This window comes from Benincasa hispida, chromosome 12 (genome assembly GCF_009727055.1).
Source record: "Benincasa hispida cultivar B227 chromosome 12, ASM972705v1, whole genome shotgun sequence".
Taxonomy (NCBI): Eukaryota; Viridiplantae; Streptophyta; class Magnoliopsida; order Cucurbitales; family Cucurbitaceae; genus Benincasa; species Benincasa hispida.
Genome location: NC_052360.1, coordinates 70,791,869 through 70,804,213, shown reverse-complemented (window position 1 = coordinate 70,804,213; position 12,345 = coordinate 70,791,869). Strand labels below are relative to the sequence as shown.

At 35.0% G+C, this 12,345-nt stretch overlaps 1 protein-coding gene across 1 annotated transcript; it reads left to right on the top strand.

Moving 5' to 3' along the window:
* The first annotated feature begins 5,671 nt into the window (after window positions 1-5,671).
* On the top strand, window positions 5,672-10,963 carry LOC120068294 (RGG repeats nuclear RNA binding protein A-like). Its single transcript, XM_039020013.1, has 7 exons — window positions 5,672-6,131; window positions 8,346-8,643; window positions 8,755-8,820; window positions 8,989-9,118; window positions 9,364-9,519; window positions 9,643-9,699; window positions 10,531-10,963. Exons 1-7 carry the CDS (start codon window positions 5,933-5,935, stop codon window positions 10,711-10,713), a joined length of 1,089 nt encoding a protein of 362 aa, XP_038875941.1. The 5' UTR covers window positions 5,672-5,932; the 3' UTR covers window positions 10,714-10,963.
* The last annotated feature ends 1,382 nt before the right edge of the window (window positions 10,964-12,345 follow it).

Here is a 12,345-nt window from a genome sequence, read left to right as displayed (position 1 = left end):
TCACATGTACGCATTAGGTCATTAGTTATCATAAATACTCACTATTACAATTAGCTTATGGCTATGAGCCAAATATTTCCTATATGAGATTTTTTTTTTTTTTTTTATGTGCAGTATATGTTCCAATTGCTCCACCACAACATACTAAGATGGGTCCTAAAAGAATGTTAGGAATATATATTGGATATGATTCCTCATCAATTATTAAATATCTTGGACCACTGACAGGTGATGTATTTACTGCATGATTTGTCGATTGTTATTTTATTGAGACAAATTTTTCAATATTAGGGGGGAGGGGAGAATTAAAAAGTTGAAAAAAGAAATTACATGGAATACATCGTTATTATCTCATTTAGAACCCCGTACATATCAATGTGAACTTGAAGTTCAAAAGATAATTCATTTACAAAATATAGCAAATCAGTTACCAGATGCATTTATAGATGCAAAGAAAGTAACTAAGTCACATATACCAGCTCAAATTTTTCATCGAAAATTGATAATCCAACACAACAAGTTTGTCACTGATGAATTTGGAATACACTAGAAGCGTGGTAGACCAATGAGTTCCAAAGATAAAATCTTCAAAAAATAAAAATAATTAGTCAATAAGACTTGGTTAAGGATATAAATATAGAGATGTCTAATTTCCCCAAGGGCCCCGCCCCGAACGGGGCGGGCATTCCCCGAGTGGGAAATGGGGAAGGGAGTGGGGAAAAAAATTCCGTGAGCTAAACAGAGACAGGGACGGGGACGGGGAACGCATTCTCCATCCCCGGCCCCGGCGGCCTTACCCCGTTCCCCGTCCTGCCCCCGATTAGGTTTTACATATTTATTTAGTATAGTTATCTAATGTCATGTTATTATTATTATTATATAAATATTACATTTAAATTTCAAATTTGATTATTTATTGGGGAACATAATGAATATGTTTAAATTGAATCTTTAATTCTTAAGATATATATGTAAATAATTTAATTTATATTTATTTCTTTCTACTAAAAAAATTAATTAGCTTTTTTAGACCAAAATTTGAGTAATTTATCTTTAAATTCAAATTGTCATATAAAACTAACCATAATAAACAATTTAGTGATAAAGTTAATTATTTAATTAAAATTTGCTCACATTTGTGATTTAAATTAATTGATTTTTTATAAATAAAAAATAAAAAAGTAACGGAAAAAAATTCCCTGCAGGGAATCCCCGCCCCGATCCCCGTGGGGAATTTCAGAGGATGGGGAATGAAATGGGGAGCGGAGACTGGGATGGAGAATGGCATCCCCGGCTCCGCCCCGCCCCGAGGACATCTCTATATAAATATGTTAGGTTGTATGTCTTAAAACTCGCAGTTTGTAATGTTAAACATATCTATTATCAATAAAGATGTAATTGACGTTTATTCAATAATACTATTATTGAATATGTGAATTGCACATGTAAAGTCTAAATTCAATAAACTAAAGATCCATGGCTATTATATGAATACATTAACTTTATGTGGAGATATAAGAGTGGACCAAGTTCAATAAATAGCCAAATTGGTCTATAGTATACGAATAAGGTTGGGTACCTTATTCTGGTAACACTATTAAATGTAGCTCACTTTGTACTTGTTACAATTTGCTGTAAAGTTCTACAAACGAAGTGATCCTAATTTGTTCATGTATTGACATGAGGAGCAGGAGCATCTTATGCAATGAGTTTGCATAAGATTGGACCAAGAATTAAGTCGCTCTTACTTTATAATGAGTTTCAAAGTGATGACCTAATTAATTTGATCTTAATTCTGAGCTAACTATGAACTCCTGTTTATTCGGGATTATCCTTAGATTTGCATGGTGAGAGTTGGCTCAACAGCACCGGCTCAATAAACCTCCCATTTCAGGAGTAAGACCGGGTAGATAGCTGGGGACATAGGGTGCAAGACGAAATTCACTCCTACCCACTTTGGGATAGTAGAAAGGTTGTTCTCTTAAGTGTTGCCTCCGGGTCTTGAATAAAGGGCCCCACCCTCTCAATGGTCTGAGAGAGACTCAGTTTAATGATTGGATCACAAATCAATTGTTCATTAGATGATCAATGGGACTTAAAGAGCAAGATGTAATCTCGGGGGTAAAACAACTTTTGACCCAGCCGTTATTACGAACAACCCATGAAGGGTTAATTTACTAATCATGGTTGTATCGAGTAGACATAATATATCTTAATTCAGGGGAATGCAACTAATAGGCTTTAGTGGAGTGACCCTATAGTTAACGAATGGCGGTTAATTAGGTTAAAGAGTTTAGCCAATTAATAACAGATCGTTTGAGCCCGTGATTTGTAGGTCCATGAGGTCCCCCTACTAACTCATATCAGACTAAACCTTAGAACAGTGTGACGAACGAATTTGAAGTGTTCAAATTCGATTTTTGGAGCAAAGCGGTAAATTATACGATATATTTAACCTAATGTTTAATTGTGAATTAAACATAAAGAGAGAGAAAATGCGAGATATTTAAATAAGATTTAAATATCAAGATTATGTATAGGAATTCATATTTATTGAGATTATTGTTGATTTAATATTAAATTAAATTAATTATTTAATATTAATTTAAATTTAAAATTGATTATTATAATTAATTTTGAAATTAAATGGAATTGGTCAAAATTGCATTAAAAGTCAAATTGTTGACTTTTGACTTCTGAAAGTCAAAAGGTCAAATTTGTTGACTTTGAACTTTGAGAGTCAAACTTTTACCAAGTTAATGGAAAGATCCAAGAGTGAAAAATGTCAACTTTTGTATGGCTAAGTCTTGTCTTCATTTGAAGATACTTGTCCCACTAAATTCCACTTTGAGTTAGTGGATTTTTTAGTGTCAAATTCCCATCAAACTTAAAGTTGCATGTTTTGCATGTAATGACCTTTAAAAGGAAGAGTTTTTTGTTTTTTTTAGAATTATTGGCCAAATTGGAAATTTATGAGAATTATCTGATAATCTCACAAATGTTTTCTCTCAAAGACTTGACATTCTTCTCTCCAAATTAGTCACTTACCAGATTCCACCATCCCGTTCTAAGGCTGGAGAATAGTCGGGAAGACTCTTGTGGTAGTTTACAAACTGTTCGTGAGAAGATTGAAGCTAATTTGGAGGAGCTTTGGGACTACAAAGTTTATATTTCTTCTTCCCCTTTTACTTTATTTATTTGCATGTTTATCCTTTGTAATTAACTTAATTAAAGTACTTTAGATCCGTTTTCTTCAGTTGCGCATGTGTTCGTTCCATCAAAATACCCATAAAAAATTATTTTACATGACTAGTGAGGAAGGTGAAATACCTAAAGATAATAATGAGATTTCAATAAACTATGTCATTACAGGAAAAAGATAAAACCAAACTCATGTAATTTTTAACAACATTTTTGTGTATAACGTTGTTCTTGACATTATATCTGAAAATGAGGATTCTGAACCAAAATCTGTTGAAGCATATCAACATAGAAAAGGTTGGCTTCAATAGAAAGAAGCAATCGAGACAGAATTAAACTCACTTTCAAAACGTCAGGTTTCTGGACTAGTAGTTTGAACACCATAAGGTGTCAAACCTTTAGGATACAAATGGGTATTTGTGAGAAAAATAAATGAAAATAATGAGGTCACAAGATATAAAGCAAGACTAGTTACATAAGTTTTTTCACAAAGATTTTATATTGATTATGAGGAGACGTATTCTCTGGTGGTAGATGCAATTACACTGAGATTTTTAATTGATTTGATTATGTATGAAAGTCTAGATATACATCTTATGGATGTAGTTACAACATACCTATATGGATTTCCTATTAATGATATTTATACGAGAATCATAGAAGGATTTAAGGTACTTGAAACATATAAATCAAATTTTCAATAATTGTATTCAATAAAGTTACAGATATCACTATATGGATCGAATCAATTAGGACGAATGTGGTACAATCGCTTGAATGGATATTTGTCGAAAGAATAATATCAAAACAATCCAATATGTCAATATGTTTTTATAAAGAAATCACAGTTAGGATTTGCTATTATAACTGTATTTGTCGATGATTTAAATATAATTGAAACTCCTAAAGAGCTTTCAAAGGCAATAAAATATCTTAAGAAAGAATTTGATATGAAAGATCTCGAGAAAAATAAAAATTGTCTTGGCTTACAAATTGAATATTTAGCATATGAGTATTTGTTCATCAGTCAACTTATACATTAATTTTTTTGAAAATGTTCTATATGGACAAAGCATATATGTTGAACATTCCAATGGAAGTTCGTTCACTAGATGTGAAGAAAAATATATTCCATCCTCAAGACGATAATGAATAATTTCTTGGTCCTGAAGTGCAATTGGTGCACTTATGTATCTTGCTAATAATACAATATCAAATATTACATTTTCAATAAATTTATTAGTAAGATATAGTTATTCTCTAACAAAAAGACATTGGAATGAAAATTAAGCATATACTCATTTATCTCAAATGAACGATCGATAAGGGTTTGTTTTATTCACACGAATCAAATTTTGATCTAGTTGGTTATGTAGATTTGAGATATTTATTTGATTCACACAAATCTATATCTCAAACAGGTTATCTATTCACATGTAGAGGAACTATTGTATCGTGGCGGTCAGTGAAACAGACCATAACAACTACTTCCTCAAATCATGCTGAAATTCTTGCAATTCACGAAGCTAGTCGATAATGTATATGGCTAAGATCAATGACTCGGCACATTTGTGAAACGTGTAGTTTTTCTTCTAATAAAATTCTTCCAACAATATTATACAAAGACAACACATCATGCATATTCCAAATCAAAGGAGGATACATTAAAAGAGATAGAACAAAACATATTTTATCGAAACTTTTCTATATCAATGATCTTGAAGAAAATGCTAATATCACTGTACAACAAATTTTTTCGAAAAATAACCTGGCTGACTTATTTACAAAGGCGTTCCCTACCGTAATCTTTAAGAAATTGATTCAGAAATCTCAAGTAATGTTTCCATGAGGGGAAACAAATATATTATATTGTTTTAGGATTATTAGATTATATGAAATATGTATTATTTTTCCTTCATTAGGATTTTTTACCCATTAGGTTTTTTTCTAGTAGAGTTTTAACGAGACATATTTCATATATTTATAAGGGGCATCTAAGTTGAAGTATTATAAATAGATGCTAGATGCCCATGCTTAGTATCCAATGCCAAATGTCATTTTTCCATTAACACATTTATCCAAGTGTCAACCACTTATGCATAGTGTCCAAAGTATACCTCGTTTTACCTATAAATAGTGGTATTTGGTGGATCTTGAAATAACACATAGGTGAAAAATCTACGTCAAAATTTTACCCAATTTTTCATATTATCCTATTTTCATAATTTTAGTTATCTTATCTTATTTATTTATTATTATATATAAATATTATTTAGGGATAAACAGTTGGTGAAAAATTGAAAACTGTAAAAGTCGAAATTTATATATTATTATATAATATTTATTTCATATTCGTATTTCGGTCGTACTCATCTATTTCACACCATATTTAACAAAATAAACCTAAAAAACATAATATTATTATGATGCCACACCACACGAGTGAGGATATAAAGAAACGGTGGGAGAACACAAATAAACTAGGCGTTTTAGATTGAGTTGGCCCTTTCTTTGCACTTCACTCGCATTACTCACTCAGCCATTGCGGCTAGGGTTTTCTCCCGGTTTCTACCGTTTTACGATTCGTTTTTTTTTCCCTTTTACAGATCTCTTTCAATCTCTCATTCATAGATTCATGGAGTTCTTGTTGTTAAGGTAGGATTTCGTGGTCGCCTTTCGCGGAGTGCAATTTCTTTTTAGCTTTTCCGGTATTGATTTGAAGATAGTTCGAATGGCGACCACAAATCCATTTGATTTGTTGGGTGATGACGACGCTGAGGACCCATCGCAGCTAATTGCCGCCAAGCATGCGGCGGTTGCGGCGCCTAAGAAAGGTTCTGATCATCCTCAGGCTAAACAGGCGGCTGCGGCAGCTAAACTGAACAAACCTGCTAATCTTCCTTCCAAGCCTCTTCCACCTGCTCAGGCTGGTTAGTATTTTTCGTTTTTTTTTTAACTGGAAGTTAATGATTGTGTAAATATCAGGGTTTGATTTTGATGATTGATCTTTTTGTTCCTTTTGCCGTCATGTCTAGGTTGATTGGTTTTGCATTTCCTGATTTTGGTTGTAGTTTTATTCATGTTGTTTGTCCGTTTGTTTGCATGGTTACATTGTTTGCGCCCATTGATGTTATATATATATACACGTATACGTAGGAGTGAGTGATTTTAAATTCAGTCAAAATGTTATAAGCTATAATTACTTTCTGCGATAGGGTTGTTGTAGGTAATAGCCGGCTGGGATGTATTGTGTATTCCCACAATTCAAGGCCCTGCATTCCAAAATTATTTGTAATTCAGATAATATCCTATGACTTGTATGTTTGGAACATAAATGAAATTAAATTATCGATACTTTGTTTTGTTTTGTTTTTTTTTGTTTTTTTTTTTTTTTTTTGAAGAAATCTGAGTGTCAGCAATGGTGGTGTGATTTTATAACGTACTAGTTTGTGAAATTTCTCTGTACATTGTTTAGTTGTTCTTTTCCGTTTTCTTATAATGCTATTTTCCTTTTGTCCATTGTAATCAAAAGAATTTGAATGTTTTGATTATTTATTTACAAGTCTTTTAATAAGGAACCAAGTTTTTATTGATAAATATGAAAGAATATACAAGGGCATACAAAAAACAAAACCACCAAGAAAAGCCCCCAACCCTAATAGTGAGAAAGACCCAATCAAAGAATGAGACTAATCTATAATCAACTCCCTATTATTCCTCTCGTGCCAAGTACTTCACAAAATGGCAAAAAATGCTGGCCTGCCAAGCTGCCACATAACTATTCCTTTATCACGAAAAGGAGGGTTCATAAGCACTTCCTCGGTCATCCCTAAAAGTTGGGGGAAAAAGTTCTAAAGGGGAAGTCCAACATAAATGGTTGAGGTTCTCTTGCTTCCGGTAAAGAATGCACCATTGCAGGTGCAACACTAAGAGGAGTGTCTCGGTAGATGGTCCTGCATGCTCACTAACTCATGCAGAACTGCTAGACAAAGAAGTTCACTTTTTTTAAGAAATTTTAACCTTATAGAGAGAGGAGAACACGGGTGTGCAGAGGCACTGTGGGAGGGAGATGGGGAGTGAAGAACAAGGATAAAAGAGGTACTAAAGAAACCCTCAAACGACTTGGGGGCCAAAACTAGCCCAAAACTTGGAATCCCTTATCCCTGGACAGATCATCTAGTAAAAAACAACAGAAAGAAGGCTGACAAACTCAATTATGTTTTGGTTCAGTAAGGGGATGACAAAACAAGGGAAAGTGTGGAGGGATAATCAGGTGAGAGCAAGAAAGAGGCTATTGAATGCATTCTCTTATCTGATAAATGATAATAATTGTGGCAATAGAGCAGAGAGCGCAAATGGGTTTTTTCCCCTCCGAAGTATCCTAAAAAATTAAGTATTTGAGCCATCTGCCACCAAATAGTTAATAAACTGAGATAACAAAGGGAAGCCCGAAGCAATAACAGTCTAGTGGTGTTTGCTAGAACCTTTAAACCTACAACTTGAAATCCACTTAGAAGGCTATTGTCTATACTTGCTCAGAATAACCCAATGCTACAGAGCGTTCGACTCAAAGAAGGACAAGAAACCATTAAGATTTGTAAAGGAATTATTCAATTGTTATATATATATTGATGAGATCCAATTGCTATAGTTTATGCACAAGTTGAGTTGCATTGTTTTGGTAGGTTCTTGATTTGTGCCTTTTGCATTATTTTCTTGATGAAAGGTCGTTGTTTTCAATATTTACCTTGAAGAGGAATTGATGTAGTATATTTCTTCGTGTAATTTATTGGTGGAAAATTCCATGTTTTCTAAAGAAGTCATGTTTTGGAGGAACACATTTTAGCAATCCATGAACAAATATTTGCATATATATCCAGATCGTTGGCTGTTGTACAGAACTGGTTGGTCTATCTATTGCATTCTTGAATATTCCTGGTTCTTAATGTAGAACTTGGAAGTCTGCAATCAATTTTTTATTCTATCTTAAGCGTAGCTTTGCCTTTCATCATATTGTCCATATTACATTATAATTTATCAACTGTCTATTCCTTATTCTATAGGGTTCTTATGAGTGTCCCACCCAATTGGTATGAATTATCCATTGGGAAACTGAAAGAATGCTTTTTTTATACTTTGAATAGTAAGGGAAGCAAAGAATGAAGGTGGTCGTGGAGGTCGTGGTAGTGGGCGTGGTGGAGGTGGACGTGGATATGGGCAAGGGCGTGGCAGTGGTGGCTTCAATCGTGAGTCTGCCAATAACGAGTACTCATTTAGTAGTAACCCTGAAGATGGAGAGACTGGAAGGACAACAGAAAGACGTGGTGGATATGGTGGACCTCGTGGTCGTGGTGGCCGTCGTGGTGGTTTTAATAATGGAGATGCTGTTGATGGTGAACACTCTCATGGTCTATTTGAACGCCACAGCGGAACTGGCCGTGGGTGAGTGTTATTTTTTTAGGGGAGAAAAAAAGAAAAGAAAAACACCAGCATACACAATTCTTCTGTATCTTCTGCTCTGTTATGATATTTTCACCCTGTTTTATGCCTTAGAAATGAATTCAAGCGTGAAGGGTCTGGGCGTGGGAACTGGGGAAAGCCAACTGACGAATTTCCTGAGTAAGTACATGTCTACGTTTTAGACCGTATGTGGTTTGGTTTTCCTTTTCTTTTTTCCTCCTATAATGTTTGGCTGGCATAGGGAAGGCCAAGAGACGGACGGTATTGGAAGTTTTCATGCATGTTTTAAACTCTTGTATGCTGAGAGGCTGGTTTGTTTTGATACAGGGTTGCAGAGGGAGTCAATGAATCTGAGAAGAAGTTAGGTGATGAGAAGCCCGTTCATGAGGTTGATACTGCAGGTGTCAACACAGAGAACTCTGCAAAAGAATCGGAGGAAAAAGAACCAGAAGACAAGGTTTGTGTCGTCAGGATTTTTTTGGTAGACTTCACTTAATCCCGCAACCGACCATATCACTTGTTGTTGGTTTTCGTTGTTGACTGAAAAGTGATTTGTAGTTTTGCTTGCTTATCAAACAAATTGAATGGGCATTAATAACCGAAGTTGTAGCAATAGGCTTGGTGGGGTTGGATTATGAACTTCACTTTATGTTCAACATGATTTTGAATCTAACTTGTAATCTTTATTCTCCCCTGATGCAGGAAATGACTCTGGAGGAGTATGAAAAATTGCTGGAGGAGAAAAGGAAGACCCTTCTGGCACTAAAAACTGAGGAGAGGAAGGTGGATCCTAAGGAATTTGCATCCTTGCAACAGCTTTCAAGCAAAAAGGAAAACCAGGACGTCTTTATTAAATTGGTACACTTATTTAATCTTCTCTTGGAGTTAAAATTATCTATTGTTCTGATGACCCTCGACTCCCTTGGTATATTGGTATGGACTTGAACTTGGCCGCTTAATCTTCATTTGTTCAATTTGAAGGGATCTGATAAGGATAAGCGAAAAGAAACTGCAGATAAAGAGGAGAGAACTAAGAAGGTATTTCCTCTTGTTTATTACATAATTTATTGCCCATTACATCGTTTTCCAAATTTTAGTTCGTAACTGGGGAAAAATGTTCTATTGTGATGCCTTTTACTGCGTCTATTTGTAACCAATTGAATGAAGAAATCGTAATGTGTGTACTTCATATAATTTATTTGTATTACTTCTATCGGATCCACGCTCCTATTTGGAACAAAGCTTAAAAGAGGGATTTTGGGGCATCGATTCAACATCTTAACTTAGGTTTAGTTGGTGAAGTTTGCGATAAGGGGCACTGGGTGTTGGGGGTTCAAAGAATGGGTTACTATTCTCGAGCCTGTTGGGTTCTCCGGGGAAACTCGGGTTTGGTGATTCCACCCCAACATGAGTTAGGAAGCCAAACTCACGCCCCCAAATGCCTAAAAAATTCAGGGGTTGTTTGGGGCACTAAATTGAGTTCAAGTTTGGAGTTAATGTATTTGAGTTAGAAAGTCCGAGTTTGGAGTGCAAAGTTGTGAATATGGAGTTTCTTGATAAATGTGCAAAAGAGAAATGTGGGAAGATGAAGTTTCTCGATAAATATGCAAACTTCAATAATGATGGAACTAAGTTATTTAACACCGGCTCATGAAGTTATTGGCCAAACACTCCTTTGAACTTGAACTAAATGAGTTTGTTTAGAAGGTTTTGCACAACTTGGTTCTAATAAAACTATATTTCCGTTATTGTAACCTAAATTCTGAGCATACTAAATAGATTAACGTTTTCCATATCTTAGAAGAAATAGGCCCTGCGACATGGTTAACAAAGTACTGATCTTTCTGTTGCTTTCTTCTGTTTTTGTAGTCTTTGAGTATTAATGAGTTCTTGAAGCCAGCAGAAGGGGAGAGACACTACACTCCAGGCGGTCGAGGTAGGGGCCGGGGCCGTGGTGGAAGGGGAGGTTATGTTGGCAGCTCGGCGAGCAGCAATGTTCCAGCCCCGTCGATTGAGGATCCGGGGCAGTTCCCAACCTTAGGTGCGAAATGAATAATCTGAATAAATTGCACTCAAAACTGTGTATATGGTTTTGGGGCGGTCTCTTTTATGTGGGGCAGGGCAAGAAGTTAACTAGAATAATATAGTTTTTCCTTCCCTGTATTAAAAAGAGTTGCAAATTTTATTTGTTTGAATGTAAATTGTCAAAGCCATGTATTTTCTCGTCACACTTTTCTATTATGTGTTTTTCAACTGACTTACCAGATCAAACTATTTATTTATGCCATTTTAGCTTGTACCACATTCTCTATTTCCAAAACTGGACTTGTTCATTGCAAATGTTTTGCCTGAAGTAGTAAATTGTTTTGAGTTTTGAATACATTTTTTATTTTTTAATTTAAAAAGTAAAGTCATTTTTTAAAGAAATTGAAGTGTTTGGCAACTATTCAAAATAACTTTTGAAGTGTATTTTAATTTATTTTTATAAAAAATATTAAAATAAAAATGAATTTTTTTATAAAATATTTATTTGTAAGTCAATCCAAATGGGTCTTTAGTCCTTTGATTTGCAATGAATGACCCTTATAGGACATTTGTCGACAGGTCAAAAGTAAAATATCTCTGTTTGTACAAAGGATAATCGACAAAAATGGTCTATTTGAAGTTTTGTTTTTGAAATTTAGACTTTTTTTAAAAACACTGTTTTTCTACCTCACAATTTTGCACAATGTAAAATTACTATAATGTCCTTGAACATTTCAAAAATCACAAACCCTCTCTCAAAATTCCACCTGTTTTTAATATTAATTTATTTTCCTTAGAACATCATTTTTGGCATTTTCTGAACAATTTGGAGTTAAGTTAATTTTTCTATAAAAATCGGGTCATTTTTTCTGAAAAATTGGTCTCCACTCGATCGGGTTTCATATGAGGTTGATTGGGTATGTGATTGGGTGAGGCTAAGGTGGAAACTGGGAACATTATATATTATTTTTTGGCCCGGTCTTCAACCTGGGTATGGGATCGAGCCAAAAAACAGTATGTTCAAAGTATACTAATTCTTGGTTGGGCTCATGCAAGTATGCACCAATTCTCGCTGGGGCGCATAGAAAATATGTTCAAAGTACATTAATTCTCAGTCGAGCTCATGCAAGTAGACGCTAATTTTCAATCAAATTCATGCAAAATATGTTCAAAGTACACTAACTTCCGGTCGGGCCTATGTAAGTATGCGTCAGTTCCTGGGTGGGCTCATGTAAAATATGTTCAAAGTACACTAATTCCCCGTCAGGCCGTCAGGCCCATGCAAGTAGACGCCAATTCCCGAGCGGTGCTCGCAAAATATGTTCAAAGTACACTAATTCCGACCCGGCTCATGTAAGTTAAACCAACTCCCAGTCGGGCACATGCAAAATAGTTCAAAGTACACTAATTTCCGACTGGGCCCATGTAGGTAGGTGCCAATTTATGGGCAGGTTTATGCAAATATGTTTGAAGTACACTAATTCCCGACAGGGCCTATGCAAGTATGCACCAATTCCCGGTCGGGCTCATGCAAAATATGTTCAAAGTACACTCCCGGTCAGGCCATGCACGTATGCACCAATTCCCCGTGGGGTGCATGCAAAATATGTTTAAAGTACACTTATTCCCGACCGGGCCCATGTAAGTATGCACCAATTC